At 52.1% G+C, this 26902-nt stretch overlaps 1 protein-coding gene across 1 annotated transcript in view; it reads right to left on the bottom strand.

Annotated features, from left to right (window-relative positions):
• Positions 1-26902, bottom strand: part of rsph1 (radial spoke head component 1) — a 178338-nt gene that overhangs the window by 67820 nt on the left and 83616 nt on the right. The window contains exons 3-4 of the mRNA XM_038801305.1: positions 8981-9086; positions 368-458 (exon numbers count right to left, since the gene is read on the bottom strand). Of these exons, the coding sequence (XP_038657233.1) occupies positions 368-458; positions 8981-9086 (197 nt within the window). The remainder of the gene's footprint in view (positions 1-367; positions 459-8980; positions 9087-26902) is intronic.

Here is a 26902-nt window from a genome sequence, read left to right as displayed (position 1 = left end):
GTGACCATGAAACCATTGTTGATTATTTTAAAAACCCGTCTGGTTCACGAATGTCCTTCAGGGAAGGAAGCCCTTCCCAGTCTGACCAACATGTTACTCCAGACCCAGCAATGTGAGTGAGTCTGAAATGGCCGAGCCGGGCAATTAGGGATGGGCAACATTCCATGAAATAATAAAGGAAACGATGTTATGGATCTGATTGAGTCAATTGCATCATTCCATCTGCCATTAAGGTTGTGTATTACAGTGAGACGGCTAATGCTATCGTGTTTGTCTCAACAACATTAACTCAGAAACTGGTTAAATTCAAGCATTCCAACCCAAATGTTGCCGCCCTTCCAAGCAGCGGATTTCCAGATGTCTCTACCTTTGGTGAGCGAGCCATTCTCCAGAGTATGTATCACCATTCGGATAATAGTAACTCCCTTCGCCGTGTCGCTGGTCATGTGCCCAGCTCCCTGCAACAGAGACGGAACAGTGTGAGTGACGGGACAGTGTGTCTGACTGACCCCTCGATAGTGTGACCCTGTCACTGTGTCTGAGTGACCCCTCGATTGGGTGACCCTGTCACTGTGTCTGACTGACCCCTCGACAGTGTGACCCTGTCGCTGTGTTTGACTGACCCCTCGATAGAGTGACCCTGTCACTGTGTGACTGACCCCTCGATAGTGTGACCCTGTCACTGTGTCTGACTGACCCCTCGATAGTGTGACCCTGTCACTGTGTGACTGACCCCTCGATAGTCTGACCCTGTCACTGTGTGACTGACCCCTCGATAGTGTGACCCTGTCGCTGTCTGACTGACCCCTCGATAGTGTGACCCTGTCACTGTGTGACTGACCCTCGATAGTGTGACCCTGTCACTGTGTCCTGACTGACCCCTCGATAGTGTGACCCTGTCACTGTGTGACTGACCCCTCGATAGTGTGACCCTGTCACTGTGTCTGACTGACCCCTCGATAGTGTGACCCTGTCACTGTGTCTGACTGACCCCTCGATAGTGTGACCCTGTCACTGTGTGACTGACCCCTCGATAGTGTGACCCTGTCACTGTGTGACTGACCCCTCGATAGTGTGACCCTGTCACTGTGTGACTGACCCCTCGATAGTGTGACCCTGTCACTGTGTGACTGACCCCTCGATAGTGTGACCCTGTCACTGTGTGACTGACCCCTCGATAGTGTGACCCTGTCACTGTGTCTGACTGACCCCTCGATAGTGTGACCCTGTCACTGTGTGACTGACCCCTCGATAGTGTGACCCTGTCACTGTGTCTGACTGACCCCTCGATAGTGTGACCCTGTCACTGTGTGACTGACCCCTCGATAGTGTGACCCTGTCACTGTGTGACTGACCCCTCGATAGTGTGACCCTGTCACTGTCTGACTGACCCCTCGATAGTGTGACCCTGTCACTGTGTGACTGACCCCCCGATAGTGTGACCCTGTCACTGTGTGTCTGACCCCCCCGATAGTGTGACCCTGTCACTGTGTGACTGACCCCTCGATAGTGTGACCCTGTCACTGTGTGACTGACCCCTCGATAGTGTGACCCTGTCACTGTGTGACTGACCCCTCGATAGTGTGACCCTGTCACTGTGTCTGACTGACCCCTCGATAGTGTGACCCTGTCACTGTGTCTGACTGACCCCTCGATAGTGTGACCCTGTCACTGTCTGACTGACCCCTCGATAGTGTGACCCTGTCACTGTGTGACTGACCCCTCGATAGTGTGACCCTGTCACTGTGTCTGACTGACCCCTCGATAGTGTGACCCTGTCACTGTGTCTGACTGACCCCTCGATAGTCTGACCCTGTCACTGTGTGACTGACCCCTCGATAGTGTGACCCTGTCACTGTGTGACTGACCCCCCGATAGTGTGACCCTGTCACTGTGTGTCTGACCCCCCCGATAGTGTGACCCTGTCACTGTGTGACTGACCCCTCGATAGTGTGACCCTGTCACTGTGTGACTGACCCCTCGATAGTGTGACCCTGTCACTGTGTCTGACTGACCCCTCGATAGTGTGACTCTGTCACTGTGTCTGACTGACCCCTCGATAGTGTGACTCTGTCACTGTCTGACTGACCCCTCGATAGTGTGACCCTGTCACTGTGTGACTGACCCCTCGATAGTGTGACCCTGTCACTGTGTCTGACTGACCCCTCGGTAGTGTGACCCTGTCACTGTGTCTGACTGACCCCTCGATAGTGTGACCCTGTCACTGTGTCTGACTGACCCCTCGATAGTCTGACCCTGTCACTGTGTGACTGACCCCTCGATAGGATGACCCTGTCACTGTGTCTGACTGACCCCTCGATAGTGTGACCCTGTCACTGTGTCTGACTGACCCCTCGATAGTGTGACCCTGTCACTGTGTGACTGACCCCTCGATAGTGTGACCCTGTCACTGTGTCTGACTGACCCCTCGATAGTGTGACCCTGTCACTGTGTCTGACTGACCCCTCGATAGTGTGACCCTGTCACTGTGCTGACTGACCCCTCGATAGTGTGACCCTGTCACTGTGTTGACTGACCCCTCGATAGTGTGACCCTGTCACTGTGTCGACTGACCCCTCGATAGTGTGACCCTGTCACTGTGTGACTGACCCCTCGATAGTGTGACCCTGTCACTGTGTGACTGACCCCTCGATAGTGTGACCCTGTCACTGTGTGACTGACCCCTCGATAGTGTGACCCTGTCACTGTGTGACTGACCCCTCGATAGTGTGACCCTGTCACTGTGTGACTGACCCCTCGATAGTGTGACCCTGTCACTGTGGACTGACCCCTCGATAGTGTGACCCTGTCACTGTGTGACTGACCCCTCGATAGTGTGACCCTGTCACTGTGTGACTGACCCCTCGATAGTGTGACCCTGTCACTGTGTGACTGACCCCTCGATAGTGTGACCCTGTCACTGTGTGACTGACCCGTCGATAGTCTGACCCTGTCACTGTGTCTGACTGACCCCTCGATAAGTGTGACCCTGTCACTGTGTGACTGACCCCTCGATAGTGTGACCCTGTCACTGTGTCTGACTGACCCCTCGATAGTGTGACCCTGTCACTGTGTGACTGACCCCTCGATAGTGTGACCCTGTCACTGTGTGACTGACCCCTCGATAGTGTGACCCTGTCACTGTGTGACTGACCCCTCGATAGTGTGACTCTGTCACTGTGTCTGACTGACCCCTCGGTAGTGTGACCCTGTCACTGTCTGACTGACCCCTCGATAGTGTGACCCTGTCACTGTCTGACTGACCCCTCGATAGTGTGGCCCTGTCACTGTGTCACTGACTGACCCCTCGATAGTCTGACCCTGTCACTGTGTGACTGACCCCTCGATAGTGTGACCCTGTCACTGTGTCACTGACTGACCCCTCGATAGTCTGACCCTGTCACTGTGTGACTGACCCCTCGATAGTGTGACCCTGTCACTGTGTCTGACTGACCCCTCGATAGTGTGACCCTGTCACTGTGTGACTGACCCCTCGATAGTGTGGCACTGTCACTGTGTCACTGACTGACCCCTCGATAGTCTGACCCTGTCACTGTGTGACTGACCCCTCGATAGTGTGACCCTGTCACTGTGTCTGACTGACCCCTCGATAGTGTGACCCTGTCACTGTGTGACTGACCCCTCGATAGTGTGGCCCTGTCACTGTGTCACTGACTGACCCCTCGATAGTCTGACCCTGTCACTGTGTGACTGACCCCTCGATAGTGTGACCCTGTCACTGTGTCTGACTGACCCCTCGATAGTGTGACCCTGTCACTGTGTGACTGACCCCTCGATAGTGTGACCCTGTCACTGTGTCTGACTGACCCGTCGATAGTGTGACCCTGTCACTGTGTCTGACTGACCCCTCGATAGTGTGACCCTGTCACTGTGTGACTGACCCCTCGATAGTGTGACCCTGTCACTGTGTGACTGACCCGTCGATAGTCTGACCCTGTCGCTGTGTCAGACTGACCCCTCGATAGTGTGACCCTGCCACTGTGTGACTGACCCGGCGATAGTGTGACCCTGTCACTGTGTGACTGACCCTTAGATAGTGTGACCCTGTCACTGTGTGACTGAACCCTCGATAGTGTGACCCTGTCACTGTGTGACTGACCCCTCGCTAGTGTGACCCTGTCACTGTGTCTGACTGACCCCTCGATAGTGTGACCCTGTCACTGTGTGACTGACCCCTCGATAGTGTGACCCTGTCACTATGTCTGACTGACCCCTCGATAGTGTGACCCTGTCACTGTGTGACTGACCCCTCGATAGTGTGACCCTGTCACTGTGTGACTGACCCCTCGATAGTGTGACCCTGTCACTGTGTGACTGACCCCTCGATAGTGTGACCCTGTCACTGTGTCTGACTGACCCGTCGATAGTGTGACCCTGTCACTGTGTGACTGACCCCTCGATAGTGTGACCCTGTCACTGTGTCTGACTGACCCCGCGATAGTGTGACCCTGTCACTGTGTGACTGACCCCTCGATAGTGTGACCCTGTCACTGTGTCTGACTGACCCCTCGATAGTGTGACCCTGTCACTGTGTGACTGACCCCTCGATAGTGTGACCCTGTCACTGTGTCTGACTGACCCCTCGATAGTGTGACCCTGTCACTGTGTGACTGACCCCTCGATAGTGTGACCCTGTCACTGTGTGACTGACCCGTCGATAGTCTGACCCTGTCACTGTGTCTGACTGACCCCTCGATAATGTGACCCTGTCACTGTGTGACTGACCCCTCGATAGTGTGACCCTGTCACTGTGTCTGACTGACCCCTCGATAGTGTGACCCTGTCACTGTGTGACTGACCCCTCGATAGTGTGACCCTGTCACTGTGTGACTGACCCCTCGATAGTGTGACCCTGTCACTGTGTGACTGACCCCTCGATAGTGTGACTCTGTCACTGTGTCTGACTGACCCCTCGGTAGTGTGACCCTGTCACTGTCTGACTGACCCCTCGATAGTGTGACCCTGTCACTGTCTGACTGACCCCTCGATAGTGTGGCCCTGTCACTGTGTCACTGACTGACCCCTCGATAGTCTGACCCTGTCACTGTGTGACTGACCCCTCGATAGTGTGACCCTGTCACTGTGTCACTGACTGACCCCTCGATAGTCTGACCCTGTCACTGTGTGACTGACCCCTCGATAGTGTGACCCTGTCACTGTGTCTGACTGACCCCTCGATAGTGTGACCCTGTCACTGTGTGACTGACCCCTCGATAGTGTGGCACTGTCACTGTGTCACTGACTGACCCCTCGATAGTCTGACCCTGTCACTGTGTGACTGACCCCTCGATAGTGTGACCCTGTCACTGTGTCTGACTGACCCCTCGATAGTGTGACCCTGTCACTGTGTGACTGACCCCTCGATAGTGTGGCCCTGTCACTGTGTCACTGACTGACCCCTCGATAGTCTGACCCTGTCACTGTGTGACTGACCCCTCGATAGTGTGACCCTGTCACTGTGTCTGACTGACCCCTCGATAGTGTGACCCTGTCACTGTGTGACTGACCCCTCGATAGTGTGACCCTGTCACTGTGTCTGACTGACCCGTCGATAGTGTGACCCTGTCACTGTGTCTGACTGACCCCTCGATAGTGTGACCCTGTCACTGTGTGACTGACCCCTCGATAGTGTGACCCTGTCACTGTGTGACTGACCCGTCGATAGTCTGACCCTGTCGCTGTGTCAGACTGACCCCTCGATAGTGTGACCCTGCCACTGTGTGACTGACCCGGCGATAGTGTGACCCTGTCACTGTGTGACTGACCCCTTAGATAGTGTGACCCTGTCACTGTGTGACTGACCCCTCGATAGTGTGACCCTGTCACTGTGTGACTGACCCCTCGATAGTGTGACCCTGTCACTGTGTCTGACTGACCCCTCGATAGTGTGACCCTGTCACTGTGTGACTGACCCCTCGATAGTGTGACCCTGTCACTGTGTCTGACTGACCCCTCGATAGTGTGACCCTGTCACTGTGTGACTGACCCCTCGATAGTGTGGCACCTGTCACTGTGTCCTGACTGACCCCTCGATAGTCTGACCCTGTCACTGTGTGACTGACCCCTCGATAGTGTGACCCTGTCACTGTGTCTGACTGACCCCTCGATAGTGTGACCCTGTCACTGTGTGACTGACCCCTCGATAGTGTGACCCTGTCACTGTGTCTGACTGACCCCGCGATAGTGTGACCCTGTCACTGTGTGACTGACCCCTCGATAGTGTGACCCTGTCACTGTGTCTGACTGACCCCTCGATAGTGTGACCCTGTCACTGTGTGACTGACCCCTCGATAGTGTAACCCTGTCACTGTGTCTGACTGACCCCTCGATAGTGTGACCCTGTCACTTTGTCTGACTGACCCCTCGATAGTCTGACCCTGTCGCTGTGTCTGACTGACCCCTCGATAGTCTGACCCTGTCGCTGTGTCTGACTGACCCCTCGATAGTGTAACCCTGTCACTGTGTCTGACTGACCCCGCGATAGTGTGACTCTGTCACTGTGTGACTGACCCCTCGATAGTCTGACCCTGTCACTGTGTCTGACTGACCCATCGATAGTCTGACCCTGTCACTGTGTGACTGACCCCTCGATAGTGTGACCCTGTCACTGTCTGACTGACCCCTCGATAGTGTGACTCTGTCGCTGTGTGACTGACCCCTCGGTAGTGTGACCCTGTCACTGTGTCTGACTGACCCATCGATAGTCTGACCCTGTCACTGTGTGACTGACCCCTCGATAGTGTGACCCTGTCACTGTGTCTGACTGATCCCTCGATAGTCTGACCCTGTCACTGTGTGACTGACCCCTCGATAGTGTGTCCCTGTCGCTGTGTCTGACTGACCCCTCGACAGTGTGACACTGTCACTGTCTAACTGACCCCTCGATAGTGTGACTCTGTCGCTGTGTCTGACTGACCCCTCGATAGTGTGACCCTGTCACTGTGTGACTGACCCCTCGATAGTGTGACCCTGTCACTGACTGACCCCTCGATAGTGTGACCCTGTCACTGTGTGACTGACCCCTCGATAGTGTGACCCTGTCACTGTGTGACTGACCCCTCGATAGTGTGACCCTGTCACTGTGTGACTGACCCCTCGATAGTGTGACCCTGTCACTGTGTGACTGACCCGTCGATAGTCTGACCCTGTCACTGTGTCTGACTGACCCCTCGATAGTGTGACCCTGTCACTGTGTGACTGACCCCTCGATAGTGTGACCCTGTCACTGTGTCTGACTGACCCCTCGATAGTGTGACCCTGTCACTGTGTGACTGACCCCTCGATAGTGTGACGCTGTCACTGTGTGACTGACCCCTCGATAGTGTGACCCTGTCACTGTGTGACTGACCCCTCGATAGTGTGACCCTGTCACTGACTGACCCCTCGATAGTGTGACCCTGTCACTGTGTGACTGACCCCTCGATAGTGTGACCCTGTCACTGTGTGACTGACCCCTCGATAGTGTGAGCCTGTCACTGTGTGACTGACCCCTCGATAGTGTGACCCTGTCACTGTGTGACTGACCCGTCGATAGTCTGACCCTGTCACTGTGTCTGACTGACCCCTCGATAGTGTGACCCTGTCACTGTGTCTGACTGACCCCTCGATAGTGTGACCCTGTCACTGTGTGACTGACCCCTCGATAGTGTGACCCTGTCACTGTGTGACTGACCCCTCGATAGTGTGACTCTGTCACTGTGTCTGACTGACCCCTCGGTAGTGTGACCCTGTCACTGTCTGACTGATCCCTCGATAGTGTGACCCTGTCACTGTCTGACTGACCCCTCGATAGTGTGGCCCTGTCACTGTGTCACTGACTGACCCCTCGATAGTCTGACCCTGTCACTGTGTGACTGACCCCTCGATAGTGTGGCCCTGTCACTGTGTCACTGACTGACCCCTTGATAGTCTGACCCTGTCACTGTGTGACTGACCCCTCGATAGTGTGACCCTGTCACTGTGTCTGACTGACCCCTCGATAGTGTGACCCTGTCACTGTGTGACTGACCCCTCGATAGTGTGGCCCTGTCACTGTGTCACTGACTGACCCCTCGATAGTCTGACCCTGTCACTGTGTGACTGACCCCTCGATAGTGTGGCCCTGTCACTGTGTCTGACTGACCCCTCGATAGTGTGACCCTGTCACTGTGTGACTGACCCCTCGATAGTGTGACCCTGTCACTGTGTCTGACTGACCCGTCGATAGTGTGACCCTGTCACTGTGTCTGACTGACCCCTCGATAGTGTGACCCGGTCACTGTGTGACTGACCCCTCGATAGTGTGACCCTGTCACTGTGTGACTGACCCGTCGATAGTCTGACCCTGTCGCTGTGTCTGACTGACCCCTCGATAGTGTGACCCTGTCGCTGTGTGACTGACCCGGCGATAGTGTGACCCTGTCACTGTGTGACTGACCCTTCGATAGTGTGACCCTGTCACTGTGTGACTGACCCCTCGATAGTGTGACTCTGTCACTGTGTGACTGACCCCTCGATAGTGTGACCCTGTCACTGTGTCTGACTGACCCCTCGATAGTGTGACCCTGTCACTGTGTGACTGACCCCTCGATAGTGTGACCCTGTCACTGTGTCTGACTGACCCCTCGATAGTGTGACCCTGTCACTGTGTGACTGACCCCTCGATAGTGTTTTATTTTGTGAATCACAGTGTAGTCTCTGACAATGTTGGTGCTGTCTGAATAACCTTGTGACTCCAGCAGCAAAGCTGTTGCTGTTTCTTTCCATCACACTTGGTCGAAACAAAGAACTTAATTTTCTGAATGACTAGGATCTGAATCTGTTGAATCGTTTCGATAGGACCCAGCTCTCCGCCAAAGATATCAGCTTGGTATTGTTTATAACTTGGATCAACAAAATACAGCACCGATTGTATCTCGCGCTGAGATGGTTGAAAGTGTCTCCCTGTATTGCCTACTTTGTAATAAGGCAGCAGAAATACCTTCATACTTCGATCCGTCTGGGTAATAGAAGGTTCCATTGCCGTGTTTCTTATTCTGTAGGTAGTCTCCTACGTAACGTGCTCCATTCTTAAACCGATATGTCCCCTGTAATATGAGAAAGTGATAGAAAGATGATTGGCGCAAATACAGCTTGCGACTGGAGGGCACAATCTGCATGTACTTGAGGGGTTGACCTGATGAGTGAGAAGGTGAAGCACCACAGGCCATGGAGGGTGTCAGAGCAGCTCCAACCAACACGGGACACCATGCAGCATTCACACTGCTGTCCCCAATGTGAACCAGGGACTCAATGCAGTGACCTAAAGCTGCTCCTGCAGGTATAGCTCTGCACCTTGTCCATCACTCTATAGTCTCCGGTCCTGGGATCAAATATTGTATATTTGAACTTTCCATCTGCGTGTATATGCAGTGTCAGGAATGTGGGACTGTTCTCAGATGATTCTCTTTACAATATGAAATGTTGCAATTCTTTCTGTTGGTCACTGGGAAATTCATTCCTTTAAAAAGGCTATTGATCTGTCCAGGGACCTACTTGCTGTTCTCACACACTCTCTCTCACTTTCACAAAAACATTTTCCTGGTATAAATTTGCACATTTCCCCTGAAAACTCTCTTTGGGCTGTAACTTCCTTGGAGTGACCATCAGCATTCAATTGCCACTACACGCCCAATACCTCCACGCAATTTCTTCCAGGCCTGCTTTTCCTGACCTTCCACCCTGAGGCTGTGCAGGACCAGGAAGCCCAGCTGTCTCCGAGCTCCAGCTTCACAGTCCAGCAAAGCCAAAATGCAGGTGGACACAGTGCCTCGCACACCCCAACCACCATAAAGCAGGAATTTTAACGATCAAACTGAAATGGACAGGCCAGGGAGACGGTAAGTGTGTCAGTGGACAGGATTTGGGAGCGGTTGGGGGGGGGGGGGGGGGGGGGGGGGGGGGGGGTCAGAGGTCGGATATCAGGGGTGGATGGAGGTTGGGTGGTGGGGGGTGTGGAGGAGGGGGGGCAGGTCAGGTCAGAGGGGTTGGGTCTGGTCATGGATTGGGGATGAGAGTTGGAATGTCGGGGGTGGGGGTGCAGCCTTGTGTGGGTGAGGGAAATCCTGTCTGGGGTTGGGAAGAACCATAGGAAGGGTGGTTACTGGGGTGTGGGGTGCGTCCCATGACTATGTGTCATTCTGGGTCTTTACAATAGTTACACAGAAGTTAGAAGAGGTTTCAATATTCTAGCTTTTTCTGAGTAAACATTCATGTAATCCTGTGAGGAAACATCCAACATTAGAGACAAAAACAGAAAATACTGGACAATCTTAGCAGCTCTGACAGTGTCTATGGAGAGAGAAGGGAGTGAACGTTTCGAGTCTTTGACACAGCTTTGATAAAGAGTCATCCAGACTGTTAACGTTAGCTCCCTTCTCCCTGCACAGACGCTGCCAGAGCTGCTGCGATCGTTCAGCAGTTTCTGTTTTTGTTTCAGATTCCAGCATCCGCAGTAATTTGCTTTTGTCCAATATTAGAGATATTAGAGATTTTAATATCTGTATTAGTGTCACAATTAGGCTTACATTAACACTGCAATGAAGTTACTGTGAAAAGCCCCTAGTCTCCACATTCCGTCGCCTGTTCGGGTACACAGAGGAAGGACTCAGAATATCCAATTCACCTAACAGCACATCTTTGGATTGTGGGAGGAAACCGGCATTAAATCACATTTTCAGATAGTTGACAGGGCAGAGCAATTAGCCAGAGGCAGTGAGCTCTTCTGGGCTATTGCCGAGGAAATAGTACCTGAGAGGGATTCTCCGGAACAGCTTTGAGATACAGCACCGATTCAATGCTGGGACCCAGTTTACAGCCTCTTGTACATTCATTACGATTTACACAACCAACCATTAACTACTGACCAGCCATTGGATTGAGCTGTATTACTGACCGGTCACTGGGTGGTGCTGTATTACTGACCAGTCACTGGGTGGCGCTGTATTACTGACCGGTCACTGGGTGGCGCTGTATCACTGACCGGTCACTGGGTGGCGCTGTATTACTGACCGGTCACTGGGTGATGCTGTATTACTGACCGGTCACTGGGTGGTGCTGTATTACTGACCGGTCACTGGGTGGTGCTGTATCACTGACCGGTCACTGGGTGGCGCTGTATTACTGACCGGTCACTGGGTGATGCTGTATCACTGACCGGTCACTGGGTGATGCTGTATTACTGACCGGTCACTGGGTGGCGCTGTATTACTGACCGGTCACTGGGTGGCGCTGTATTACTGACCGGTCACTGGGTGATGCTGTATCACTGACCGGTCACTGGGTGATGCTGTATCACTGACCGGTCACTGGGGGGCGCTGTATTACTGACCGGTCACTGGGGGGCACTGTATTACTGACCGGTCACTGGGTGGTGCTGTATCACTGACCGGTCACTGGGTGGCGCTGTATTACTGACCGGTCACTGGGTGGCGCTGTATTACTGACCGGTCACTGGGTGATGCTGTATTACTGACCGGTCACTGGGTGGCGCTGTATTACTGACCGGTCACTGGGTGGCGCTGTATTACTGACCGGTCACTGGGTGATGCTGTATCACTGACCGGTCACTGGGTGATGCTGTATTACTGACCGGTCACTGGGTGATGCTGTATCACTGACCGGTCACTGGGTGATGCTGTATCACTGACCGGTCACTGGGTGGCGCTGTATTACTGACCGGTCACTGGGTGATGCTGTATCACTGACCGGTCACTGGGTGATGCTGTATTACTGACCGGTCACTGGGTGATGCTGTATCACTGACCGGTCACTGGGTGATGCTGTATCACTGACCGGTCACTGGGTGGCGCTGTATTACTGACCGGTCACTGGGGGGCGCTGTATTACTGACCGGTCACTGGGTGATGCTGTATTACTGACCGGTCACTGGGTGATGCTGTATTACTGACCGGTCACTGGGTGATGCTGTATTACTGACCGGTCACTGGGTGGCGCTGTATTACTGACCGGTCACTGGGTGATGCTGTATTACTGACCGGTCACTGGGTGGCGCTGTATTACTGACCGGTCACTGGGTGGTGCTGTATCACTGACCGGTCACTGGGTGGTGCTGTATTACTGACCGGTCACTGGGTGGCGCTGTATTACTGACCGGTCACTGGGTGCCACTGTATTACTGACCGGTCACTGGGTGCCACTGTATTACTGACCGGTCACTGGGTGATGCTGTATTACTGACCGGTCACTGGGTGGCTCTGTATTACTGACCGGTCACTGGGTGATGCTGTATTACTGACCGGTCACTGGGTGATGCTGTATTACTGACCGGTCACTGGGTGATGCTGTATTACTGACCGGTCACTGGGTGGCGCTGTATTACTGACCGGTCACTGGGTGGTGCTGTATTACTGACCGGTCACTGGGTGATGCTGTATCACTGACCGGTCACTGGGTGGCGCTGTATTACTGACCGGTCACTGGGTGGCGCTGTATTACTGACCGGTCACTGGGTGGCGCTGTATTACTGACCGGTCACTGGGTGGCACTGTATTACTGACCGGTCACTGGGTGGCGCTGTATTACTGACCGGTCACTGGGTGGCACTGTATTACTGACCGGTCACTGGGTGATGCTGTATTACTGACCGGTCACTGGGTGGTGCTGTATTACTGACCGGTCACTGGGTGATGCTGTATTACTGACCGGTCACTGGGTGGCGCTGTATTACTGACCGGTCACTGGGTGCCACTGTATTACTGACCGGTCACTGGGTGCCACTGTATTACTGACCGGTCACTGGGGGGTGCTGTATTACTGACCGGTCACTGGGTGGCGCTGTATTACTGACCGGTCACTGGGTGATGCTGTATTACTGACCGGTCACTGGGTGATGCTGTATTACTGACCGGTCACTGGGTGGTGCTGTATCACTGACCGGTCACTGGGTGGCGCTGTATTACTGACCGGTCACTGGGTGATGCTGTATCACTGACCGGTCACTGGGTGATGCTGTATTACTGACCGGTCACTGGGTGGCGCTGTATTACTGACCGGTCACTGGGTGGCGCTGTATTACTGACCGGTCACTGGGTGATGCTGTATCACTGACCGGTCACTGGGTGATGCTGTATCACTGACCGGTCACTGGGGGGCGCTGTATTACTGACCGGTCACTGGGGGGCACTGTATTACTGACCGGTCACTGGGTGGTGCTGTATCACTGACCGGTCACTGGGTGGCGCTGTATTACTGACCGGTCACTGGGTGGCGCTGTATTACTGACCGGTCACTGGGTGATGCTGTATTACTGACCGGTCACTGGGTGGCGCTGTATCACTGACCGGTCACTGGGTGGCGCTGTATTACTGACCGGTCACTGGGTGATGCTGTATCACTGACCGGTCACTGGGTGATGCTGTATTACTGACCGGTCACTGGGTGATGCTGTATCACTGACCGGTCACTGGGTGATGCTGTATCACTGACCGGTCACTGGGTGGCGCTGTATTACTGACCGGTCACTGGGTGATGCTGTATCACTGACCGGTCACTGGGTGATGCTGTATTACTGACCGGTCACTGGGTGATGCTGTATCACTGACCGGTCACTGGGTGATGCTGTATCACTGACCGGTCACTGGGTGGCGCTGTATTACTGACCGGTCACTGGGGGGCGCTGTATTACTGACCGGTCACTGGGTGATGCTGTATTACTGACCGGTCACTGGGTGATGCTGTATTACTGACCGGTCACTGGGTGATGCTGTATTACTGACCGGTCACTGGGTGGCGCTGTATTACTGACCGGTCACTGGGTGATGCTGTATCACTGACCGGTCACTGGGTGGCGCTGTATTACTGACCGGTCACTGGGTGGTGCTGTATCACTGACCGGTCACTGGGTGGTGCTGTATTACTGACCGGTCACTGGGTGGCGCTGTATTACTGACCGGTCACTGGGTGCCACTGTATTACTGACCGGTCACTGGGTGCCACTGTATTACTGACCGGTCACTGGGTGATGCTGTATTACTGACCGGTCACTGGGTGGCTCTGTATTACTGACCGGTCACTGGGTGATGCTGTATTACTGACCGGTCACTGGGTGATGCTGTATTACTGACCGGTCACTGGGTGATGCTGTATTACTGACCGGTCACTGGGTGGCGCTGTATTACTGACCGGTCACTGGGTGGTGCTGTATTACTGACCGGTCACTGGGTGATGCTGTATCACTGACCGGTCACTGGGTGGCGCTGTATTACTGACCGGTCACTGGGTGGCGCTGTATTACTGACCGGTCACTGGGTGGCGCTGTATTACTGACCGGTCACTGGGTGGCACTGTATTACTGACCGGTCACTGGGTGGCGCTGTATTACTGACCGGTCACTGGGTGGCACTGTATTACTGACCGGTCACTGGGTGATGCTGTATTACTGACCGGTCACTGGGTGGTGCTGTATTACTGACCGGTCACTGGGTGATGCTGTATTACTGACCGGTCACTGGGTGGCGCTGTATTACTGACCGGTCACTGGGTGCCACTGTATTACTGACCGGTCACTGGGTGCCACTGTATTACTGACCGGTCACTGGGGGGTGCTGTATTACTGACCGGTCACTGGGTGGCGCTGTATTACTGACCGGTCACTGGGTGGCGCTGTATTACTGACCGGTCACTGGGTGGCGCTGTATCACTGACCGGTCACTGGGTGGTGCTGTATTACTGACCGGTCACTGGGTGGCGCTGTATTACTGACCGGTCACTGGGTGGCGCTGTATTACTGACCGGTCACTGGGTGGCGCTGTATCACTGACCGGTCACTGGGTGGTGCTGTATCACTGACCGGTCACTGGGTGGCGCTGTATTACTGACCGGTCACTGGGTGGCACTGTATTACTGACCGGTCACTGGGTGGCGCTGTTTCACTGACCGGTCACTGGGTGGCGCTGTATTACTGACCGGTCACTGGGTGGCACTGTATTACTGACCGGTCACTGGGTGGCGCTGTATTACTGACCGGTCACTGGGGGGCGCTGTATTACTGACCGGTCACTGGGTGGCACTGTATTACTGACCGGTCACTGGGTGATGCTGTATTACTGACCGGTCACTGGGTGGCGCTGTATCACTGACCGGTCACTGGGTGGCGCTGTATCACTGACCGGTCACTGGGTGGCGCTGTATTACTGACCGGTCACTGGGTGGCGCTGTATTACTGACCGGTCACTGGGTGGCGCTGTATTACTGACCGGTCACTGGGTGGCGCTGTATTACTGACCGGTCACTGGGTGGCGCTGTATTACTGACCGGTCACTGGGTGGCGCTGTATTACTGACCGGTCACTGGGTGGCGCTGTATTACTGACCGGTCACTGGGTGGTGCTGTATTACTGACCGGTCACTGGGTGATGCTGTATTACTGACCGGTCACTGGGTGGCGCTGTATTACTGACCGGTCACTGGGTGGCGCTGTGTCACTGACCGGTCACTGGGTGTTACTGTATTACTGACCGGTCACTGGGTGATGCTGTATTACTGACCGGTCACTGGGTGGCGCTGTGTCACTGACCGGTCACTGGGTGGCTCTGTATTACTGACCGGTCACTGGGTGGTGCTGTATTACTGACCGGTCACTGGGTGGTGCTGTATTACTGACCGGTCACTGGGGGGCGCTGTATTACTGACCGGTCACTGGGTGGCGCTGTATCACTGACCGGTCACTGGGTGGTGCTGTATTACTGACCGGTCACTGGGTGGCGCTGTATTACTGACCGGTCACTGGGTGGCGCTGTATTACTGACCGGTCACTGGGGGGCGCTGTATTACTGACCGGTCACTGGGTGGCGCTGTATTACTGACCGGTCACTGGGTGGCGCTGTATCACTGACCGGTCACTGGGTGGTGCTGTATTACTGACCGGTCACTGGGTGGCGCTGTATTACTGACCGGTCACTGGGTGGTGCTGTATTACTGACCGGTCACTGGGTGGCACTGTATTACTGACCGGTCACTGGGTGGCGCTGTATTACTGACCGGTCACTGGGTGGTGCTGTATTACTGACCGGTCACTGGGTGGCACTGTATTACTGACCGGTCACTGGGTGGCTCTGTATTACTGACCGGTCACTGGGTGGCGCTGTATTACTGACCGGTCACTGGGTGATGCTGTATCACTGACCGGTCACTAGGCGGCGCTGTATCACTGACCGGTCACTGGGTGGTGCTGTATTACTGACCGGTCACTGGGTGGCGCTGTATTACTGACCGGTCACTGGGTGGTGCTGTATTACTGACCGGTCACTGGGTGGTGCTGTATTACTGACCGGTCACTGGGTGCCACTGTATTACTGACCGGTCACTGGGTGGTGCTGTATTACTGACCGGTCACTGGGTGGCGCTGTATTACTGACCGGTCACTGGGTGATGCTGTATCACTGACCGGTCACTGGGTGGCGCTGTATTACTGACCGGTCACTAGGTGGCGCTGTATCACTGACCGGTCACTGGGTGATGCTGTGTCACTGACCGGTCACTGGGTGGCACTGTATTACTGACCGGTCACTGGGTGGTGCTGTATTACTGACCGGTCACTGTGTGGCGCTGTATTACTGACCGGTCACTGGGTGATGCTGTATCACTGACCGGTCACTGGGTGGCGCTGTATTACTGACCGGTCACTAGGTGGCGCTGTATCACTGACCGGTCACTGGGTGATGCTGTGTCACTGACCGGTCACTGGGTGGCGCTGTATTACTGACCGGTCACTGGGTGGCGCTGTATTACTGACCGGTCACTGGGTGGCGCTGTATTACTGACCGGTCACTGGGTGGCGCTGTATTACTGACCGGTCACTGGGTGGTGCTGTATTACTGACCGGTCACTGGGTGATGCTGTATCACTGACCGGTCACTGGGTGGTGCTGTATTACTGACCGGTCACTGGGTGGTGCTGTATTACTGACCGGTCACTGGGTGATGCTGTATTACTGACCGGTCACTGGGGGGCGCTGTATTACTGACCGGTCACTGGGTGATGCTGTATCACTGACCGGTCACTGGGTGGCGCTGTATTACTGACCGGTCACTGGGTGGCGCTGTATCACTGACCGGTCACTGGGTGGCGCTGTATTACTGACCGGTCACTGGGTGATGCTGTATTACTGACCGGTCACTGGCTGGCGCTGTATTACTGACCGGTCACTGGGGGGCGCTGTATCACTGACCGGTCACTGGGTGGCACTGTATTACTGACCGGTCACTGGGGGGCACTGTATCACTGACCGGTCACTGGGTGGCACTGTATTACTGACCGGTCACTGGGTGGCGCTGTATTACTGACCGGTCACTGGGTGGCGCTGTATTACTGACCGGTCACTGGGTGGTGCTGTATTACTGACCGGTCACTGGGTGGCGCTGTATTACTGACCGGTCACTGGGTGGCGCTGTATTACTGACCGGTCACTGGGTGGCGCTGTATCACTGACCGGTCACTGGGTGGTGCTGTATCACTGACCGGTCACTGGGTGGCGCTGTATTACTGACCGGTCACTGGGTGGCACTGTATTACTGACCGGTCACTGGGTGGCGCTGTTTCACTGACCGGTCACTGGGTGGCGCTGTATTACTGACCGGTCACTGGGTGGCACTGTATTACTGACCGGTCACTGGGTGGCGCTGTATTACTGACCGGTCACTGGGGGGCGCTGTATTACTGACCGGTCACTGGGTGGCACTGTATTACTGACCGGTCACTGGGTGATGCTGTATTACTGACCGGTCACTGGGTGGCGCTGTTTCACTGACCGGTCACTGGGTGGCGCTGTATCACTGACCGGTCACTGGGTGGCGCTGTATTACTGACCGGTCACTGGGTGGCGCTGTATTACTGACTGGTCACTGGGTGGCGCTGTATTACTGACCGGTCACTGGGTGGCGCTGTATTACTGACCGGTCACTGGGTGGCGCTGTATTACTGACCGGTCACTGGGTGGCGCTGTATTACTGACCGGTCACTGGGTGGCGCTGTATTACTGACCGGTCACTGGGTGGTGCTGTATTACTGACCGGTCACTGGGTGATGCTGTATTACTGACCGGTCACTGGGTGGCGCTGTATTACTGACCGGTCACTGGGTGGCGCTGTGTCACTGACCGGTCACTGGGTGTTACTGTATTACTGACCGGTCACTGGGTGATGCTGTATTACTGACCGGTCACTGGGTGGCGCTGTATTACTGACCGGTCACTGGGTGGCGCTGTGTCACTGACCGGTCACTGGGTGGCTCTGTATTACTGACCGGTCACTGGGTGGTGCTGTATTACTGACCGGTCACTGGGTGGTGCTGTATTACTGACCGGTCACTGGGGGGCGCTGTATTACTGACCGGTCACTGGGTGGCGCTGTATCACTGACCGGTCACTGGGTGGTGCTGTATTACTGACCGGTCACTGGGTGGCGCTGTATTACTGACCGGTCACTGGGTGGCGCTGTATTACTGACCGGTCACTGGGGGGCGCTGTATTACTGACCGGTCACTGGGTGGCGCTGTATTACTGACCGGTCACTGGGTGGCGCTGTATCACTGACCGGTCACTGGGTGGTGCTGTATTACTGACCGGTCACTGGGTGGCGCTGTATTACTGACCGGTCACTGGGTGGTGCTGTATTACTGACCGGTCACTGGGTGGCACTGTATTACTGACCGGTCACTGGGTGGCGCTGTATTACTGACCGGTCACTGGGTGGTGCTGTATTACTGACCGGTCACTGGGTGGCACTGTATTACTGACCGGTCACTGGGTGGCTCTGTATTACTGACCGGTCACTGGGTGGCGCTGTATTACTGACCGGTCACTGGGTGGCGCTGTATTACTGACCGGTCACTGGGTGATGCTGTATCACTGACCGGTCACTAGGCGGCGCTGTATCACTGACCGGTCACTGGGTGGTGCTGTATTACTGACCGGTCACTGGGTGGCGCTGTATTACTGACCGGTCACTGGGTGGTGCTGTATTACTGACCGGTCACTGGGTGGTGCTGTATTACTGACCGGTCACTGGGTGCCACTGTATTACTGACCGGTCACTGGGTGGTGCTGTATTACTGACCGGTCACTGGGTGGCGCTGTATTACTGACCGGTCACTGGGTGATGCTGTATCACTGACCGGTCACTGGGTGGCGCTGTATTACTGACCGGTCACTAGGTGGCGCTGTATCACTGACCGGTCACTGGGTGATGCTGTATTACTGACCGGTCACTGGGTGATGCTGTATTACTGACCGGTCACTGGGTGATGCTGTATTACTGACCGGTCACTGGGTGATGCTGTATTACTGACCGGTCACTGGGTGGCGCTGTATCACTGACCGGTCACTGGGTGGCACTGTATCACTGACCGGTCACTGGGTGATGCTGTATTACTGACCGGTCACTGGGTGGCACTGTATTACTGACCGGTCACTGGGTGGCGCTGTATCACTGACCGGTCACTGGGTGATGCTGTATCACTGACCGGTCACTGGGTGATGCTGTATTACTGACCGGTCACTGGGTGGCGCTGTATTACTGACCGGTCACTGGGTGGCGCTGTATTACTGACCGGTCACTGGGTGGCGCTGTATTACTGACCGGTCACTGGGTGGCGCTGTATTACTGACCGGTCACTGGGTGGCGCTGTGTCACTGACCGGTCACTGGGTGGCGCTGTATTACTGACCGGTCACTGGGTGCCACTGTATTACTGACCGGTCACTGGGTGGCGCTGTATTACTGACCGGTCACTGGGTGGCGCTGTATTACTGACCGGTCACTGGGTGGTGCTGTATCACTGACCGGTCACTGGGTGGCACTGTATTACTGACCGGTCACTGGGTGGCGCTGTATTACTGACCGGTCACTGGGTGGTGCTGTATTACTGACCGGTCACTGGGGGGCGCTGTATTACTGACCGGTCACTGGGTGGTGCTGTATCACTGACCGGTCACTGGGTGGCACTGTATTACTGACCGGTCACTGGGTGGCGCTGTATTACTGACCGGTCACTGGGTGGCGCTGTATTACTGACCGGTCACTGGGTGGCGCTGTATCACTGACCGGTCACTGGGTGATGCTGTATTACTGACCGGTCACTGGGTGATGCTGTATTACTGACCGGTCACTGGGTGGTGCTGTATTACTGACCGGTCACTGGGGGGCGCTGTATTACTGACCGGTCACTGGGTGATGCTGTATTACTGACCGGTCACTGGGTGATGCTGTATTACTGACCGGTCACTGGGTGGCGCTGTATTACTGACCGGTCACTGGGTGGTGCTGTATCACTGACCGGTCACTGGGTGGCGCTGTATTACTGACCGGTCACTGGGTGGCACTGTATTACTGACCGGTCACTGGGTGGCACTGTATCACTGACCGGTCACTGGGTGGCACTGTATTACTGACCGGTCACTGGTGTTAAGTAATGGGTTAAGAGACATTGCAATTAGTTGTCTCATTTATGTTAAGTGTTCAGTGATTGACACTGATATGTAAAGGGGCTTCAGGTGGACTCTGGAGCTTGTGATGATCTGTAGAGTTCTGTGCAGAGTGAGTTTGAACCATTAAAGGTGTGTTGGTGAAAAAGGAGCTGAACTCTTGCCTCTTCATACCACAGCATCTAGTACATGTTAGCAATGGTAGCAGAGAATGGTTGCTGTGTAAATGTGAAGGGTTGAAAGATACAATGTTTCCAGATCAAACCAAGGAGTGAAAAAAAAAAGGGAAAGATGGCTGAACCCAGGACAAAGATGGCTGGTTATAATTATCCTCCCCTATTTTCTGAAAGGGGATGGTACGACCAATGGAGAAGTGCAGTAGTTATGTGGACTAAGGTGACTGCTTTAGGAAAGAGAAAACAAGGTATGGCATTGGCTCTTTCTTTACCATATGGCAGTAAAATCCGAAACAAAGTGCTTTCTGAGCTGGAGTTGGAAGAGTTAGACTCAGAAGAAGGTTTGGCGACTTTATTACTTTATATGGATAAGATTTATAAGAAAGATGACTTGTTAAGTGCGTATGAAGCATGGTCGGATTTTGATAAGTTCCGGAAAATGGAGGATTTATCTATGGAAGACTATATAATGGAATTTGGCAGACTATATAAAAAGCTGCAGAAACACAGGCTGGAATTTCCACAGTCTGTGTTGGCCTTTAAATTACTTGACTGTGTTAGAGTGAGCAACATGGATAGGCTCCTGGTTTTGACAGGAGTTCAGTTTACGGATAACGATACCTTATTCGAACAGATGACAACAGCGTTAAAAAAAATTCTGGGGAAACATTCGATTCCGATGGCTCTGATGACCCAAATAGGTCAGCCTGCAATAAGGCAGAATATGGAAGATACACTACTAACAGGATGGCAAAATCGTATGACTACAAACAGGTTTCAAGACTATAAAAGGAGACCGAGACAAGGAAATTATGAAGACAGAAACCCAGTTAGAACCTACAATAGGAAGATGAACCCCAGAAATGCACGGGGCATGATAAATCGATGTTTTCGATGTGACTCTCAATACCATTATGCTTTCAACTGTCCAACTCGTTATGATAGAGTATTTGAAGCGACACATGACACGGAAGAATCAGAAGAGGAAAAAGATAGCGACCAGAAAGAAGGCATTGTCCTATTAACAAGCTGCTTTACACCGGTAATGAGTGTGTTGGTTGCAGAATCTTTTAACTGTGCTGTATTGGACAGTGGCTGCACATCTACTGTGTGTGGGATTGACTGGTTAAAATGTTATCTGGACTCATTGGATGCTGAAAATCGTAACAAGGTTAAGGAATTTAAAAGTTCCATAAGTTTCAGGTTTCAGGATGATAATACTCTGAAGTTGCTGAAAAGAGTGGTGATCCCTTGCAATATTGCTGGAGTGAATCATTTCATTAGCACGGATGTTGTATCAAGTGAGATACCTTTGCTTCTGAACAGACCGTCGATGAAGAAAGCACACATGAAGCTGGATATGGAACAGGATAAGGCAACAGTTTTTGGAAAGACGGTGGACTTACAATTTACACAATCGGGACATTATTGTATTCCATTATTGACAAATAATATTTCAAGTAGAGTGGTTAAGGATGTATTAATGACAGTTGATAATGCGACTTTAGCTGATAAAAAGCTTGTTGTAGTAAAACTGCATAGGCAATTTGCACATCCGTCTCCTCGGAGGCTGAAAAATTTATTAAAGGATGCAGGGGTAAGGGATGACGACTATTCTAAGCTGATAGAACAGGTTAGTGATCGCTGTGAAGTTTGCAGGAAGTACAGAAGGACACCAGCACGACCGATAGTAACCCTACCTTTGGCCAGGGATTTTAATGACAATGTGGCCATGGACCTTAAGATCTGGGATAAAGCAAATAATATATTTACTTTGCATTTTGTAGATTTAGCTACCAGATTTAGTCAATCAACGATTGTACGAAGTAAAGAAAAGAGTAATTTTGGACAAAATTGTGGAAAAATGGATCGGGACAGGAATGGGTCCACCAACAAAATTCTTTACGGACAATGGGGGAGAATTTGCTAATGATGAGTTTAGGGCTATGTGTGAAAACATGAATATCAGAGTTAAGAACACGGCTGCCGAAAGCCCATTTAGTAATGGTGGCTGCGAAAGAAATCATGCTGTTATCGATGACATGCTTCAGAAAATTTTGGCAGATCGACCAAACTGCATGCTAAATTCAGCTTTAGCATGGGCGGTACATGCAAATAATTCATCGCAGATGGTTGGGGGCTATAGTCCTTATCAGTTAGTGTTTGGTAGAAATCCTAAAATTCCCTCCATTTTGGATGACCAGCCTCCAGCTTGGGAAGGGACTACAATTATCTCAGGTTTTGCTGAACATTTAAACGCGTTACATAGCAGTAGAAAAGCTTTTTTGGAAGCAGAAGTCTCTGAAAGAATTCGCAGAGCTTTAAGACATAATGTACGGCCATCAGATGCCGTTTTTCAGCAAGGAGACATGGTATACTATAAGAGAGACAATTCTAATGAATGGAAAGGCCCAGGGAAGATCATAGGCATAGATGGCAAATCATTTATTTTGCAACATGGTAATCAAACTGTTAGGGTACATTCATCAAGGATAATGGGTACCGATTACAAATTTTCAAATTTAGACAGAGCAGACAGACAAGACGAGGAGCCAGAGTCATCTGGTACGCAGGTGTTACAGAACTATGAGGACCAGTTAACTGATATAGACAGGGTTTCTGTAGAGGAACACGATACTTCTGATAAATTAGATCAGGCCATTTTTCCGAAAGGGCAACTGCCAAAGGTTGGTACAAAAGTGACATACTTGCCTGAAGGGTCTAGTCAATGGAAGGATGCAACTGTTATTAGTAGAGCAGGGAAGGCCACTGAAAAGTATAAACATTGGTTGAATGTACAGCATTCAGGGGAGGAAGTTAAGACAATGGATTGGGAAAACGAAGTTCAAAAATGGAGGGCACAGAAACGCAGTGCTAGTTCAGATAGTACATCAGATAGTGAACAGGTTTGCAGGATAAGGTCGAGAACTATTGAAAGGACATCCCGCTACAGAAGAGAAAGATCAAGCAGTAGCAATACAGAACGAGATACCAGGCAGGAAAGGGGACGTAGTTTATCAAGATCTCGGAACAGGAGTAAGACTATGAATATTAATAGAAGTAGAAGCCCACATGCACGTGAGATTTTGGTGGCTTCAAATAAATTAGATGAAAAAGTTATCAAAGATGCTAAACAGCAAGAATGGAGTGAATTTGGGGTATACACGGAAGTACCGGAAAGGGGACAAAAAGCTCTATCCCACAGATGGATTTGTACAGAAAAGGCTCTTCCAGATGGAACTTATAAGGCAAAGGCCAGGCTTGTGGCAAGGGGATTTGAAGAAAACTTAGACGATCAGGACTTAAGGGTAGATTCACCTACAGCAGGAAAGGTTATTTTAAAGATCTTCTTGGCTCTATTAGCCACAAAGGCATGGGAATGCAAATCTATAGATATAAAAGCTGCCTTTTTGCAGGGGCATCAGCTCCAGAGAGACATTTTTCTCCGTCCTAAAGAAGCAGCTAACACAGAAGGGGCACTCTGGAAGTTGAACAAATGTGTATATGGATTAAATGATGCATCTAGAGTGTGGTACTTTTCAGTAAGGTCAGTTTTGTTAAAGGTAGGCTGTTGCCAGTTGAAAGCAGATCCTGCAATGTTTTACTGGCACTATAAAGGAAATCTTGCTGGCATCTTCATGATGCATGCCGATGATGTTTTGTGGGGTGGGACTAGTGATTTTGAAGCTATTGTAATCTCTGGTTTGAGGAAAGAATTCAGGGTTGGAAGTCAGGCTTCCGGTGCATTTAAATATATTGGACTGGAAATCGGACAGACTAAGTTAGGGGTAACTTTACGTCAGCAGTCTTATTTGGAAAGCATCAGCCCGATAGCAATTAGTCGTGGCCGAGTTTCACAAAAAGACGCAATGGTTTCGAAGATAGAAAAAGAGCAACTGCAAAGTTTAATTGGGCAAGTGAATCGGTTAGGTAGACAGACTAGACCAGATGTGAGTTTTGATGTCTTAGAGTTGAGTACAAAAATGAATGATCCCAAAGTGGAAGACATAATAACAGCAAATAAAGTGTTGGCCAAACTAAAAATGCAGGAGTGTGTTTTGAAGTTCCTGGTTTTAAGTGATCTTAGGCATTTGAAACTCATAGTTTATAGTGATGCGTCCTATGCAAATTTATGTGATGGAGTTTCAAGTGCAGGAGGTTTTATAATTTTCCTTTTGGGGAACAATGTTAAATGTTGCCCTCTTGTGTGGGAAACAAAGAAAATAAGGAGAGTGGTCAAAAGCACTTTGGCTGCTGAGACATTAAGCTTAGTGGAAGCGGTGGATATGGCCTTTTATACAAGTCAGATATTGACAGAAATTTTGGGATTAGAGGATTTAGGTAATAACCTATTGACTGTCACATTGACAATAAATCTCTGTGGGAAAATGTGCACTCTACAAAAAGTGTCAATGAAAAGAGGTTACAGATAGACATCGCAAGTTTAAAGCAGATGTTCGACAGAGGGGAAATAACAAAAATTAAATGGGTTGACAGTAGCTATCAACTGTCAGACTGTTTCACGAAAAGAGGGGCTAGTTCACAGAAACTTTTAGATATCGTGAATGAAGGGCGTCTGTTTCTGTGAATGTTTTTTTCTCTTCTACTTAAAAAAAGAAGGGGGAATCAGGTGTGTGTTTTAGTTTCATGAAATTTTAGTTTCTTGAAATTTTGTTTTCACCTAATTGTTTTTTTTCTCCAAGGAAGGGGAGACTGTTAAGTAATGGGTTAAGAGACATTGCAATTAGTTGTCTCATTTATGTTAAGTGTTCAGTGATTGACACTGATATGTAAAGGGGCTTCAGGTGGACTCTGGAGCTTGTGATGATCTGTAGAGTTCTGTGCAGAGTGAGTTTGAACCATTAAAGGTGTGTTGGTAAAAAAGGAGCTGAGGAGGGCGGACGCCCTTGCCTTTGCCTCCCTGATCGCCCGCCGTAGAATCCTGTTTGGCTGGCGGTCAGCAGCACCGCCCAGAGCTGCAGACTGGCTGTCCGACCTCTCGAATTCTCTCCAAATGGAGAAAATCAAATTCGCCATCCGAGGGTCGGACGACGGCTTCCACAGAACGTGGGAGCCATTCATGCAATTGTTCCGGGACCTGTTTGTGGCCAACGTACAAGAGGAAGAATAGTCGGGGGAAGGTAGCCGGCGGGGAGGGGGGGGGGGGGGGGCTACGGGCTCGTTACGGGGGTTTGAGGGCTAGCTAAGGCCCAAAACCAAACTAAATAAATGCCAATAAACATGTTGGGGAATGTAAAATATGTATGCCGGCAAAGAGGGGGAGGCCACAGTTATTACTACGAAGATGCTCACCTGTAAATATATATGTTAATTTTTGCGTGTTTTTTTTTTCTCTCTCTAACAATTTGTAATTTGTTCAATATAAAACATGAAAACTGAATAAAAAACATTTATAAAAAAAAAAAGGAGCTGAACGCTTGCCTCGGGGCAGCACGGTAGCATTGTGGATAGCACAATCGCTTCACAGCTCCAGGGTCCCAGGTTCGATTCCGGCTTGGGTCACTGTCTGTGCGGAGTCTGCACATCCTCCCCGTGTGTGCGTGGGTTTCCTCCGGGTGCTCCGGTTTCCTCCCACAGTCCAAAGATGTGCAGGTTAGGTGGATTGGCCATGATAAATTGCCCTTAGTGTCCAAAATTGCCCTTGGTGTTGGGTGGGGTTACTGGGTTATGGGGATAGGGTGGAGGTGTTGACCTTGGGTAGGGTGCTCTTTCCAAGAGCCGGTGCAGACTCGATGGGCCGAATGGCCTCCTTCTGCACTGTAAATTCTATGATATTTTCAAACCACAGCATCTAGTACATGTTAACAACTGGGTGGTGCGGTATCACTGACCGGTCACTGGGTGGCGCTGTATCACTGACCGGTCACTGGGTGGTGCTGTGTCACTGACCGGTCACTGGGTGATGCTGTATTACTGACCGGTCACTGGGTGGCGCTGTATTACTGACCGGTCACTGGGTGGCGCTGTATCACTGACCGGTCACTGGGTGGCGCTGTATCACTGACCGGTCACTGGGTGGCGCTGTATCACTGACCGGTCACTGGGTGATGCTGTATTACTGACCGGTCACTGGGTGGCGCTGTATTACTGACCGGTCACTGGGTGGCGCTGTATTACTGACCGGTCACTGGGTGGTGCTGTATTACTGACCGGTCACTGGGTGCCACTGTATTACTGACCGGTCACTGGGTGGCGCTGTATTACTGACCGGTCACTGGGTGATGCTGT

This window comes from Scyliorhinus canicula, chromosome 7, assembly GCF_902713615.1.
Source record: "Scyliorhinus canicula chromosome 7, sScyCan1.1, whole genome shotgun sequence".
Classification (NCBI taxonomy): domain Eukaryota; kingdom Metazoa; phylum Chordata; class Chondrichthyes; order Carcharhiniformes; family Scyliorhinidae; genus Scyliorhinus; species Scyliorhinus canicula.
The sequence above is the reverse complement of the archived record's forward strand: the minus strand, read 5'-3'. Positions and strand labels throughout refer to the sequence as shown.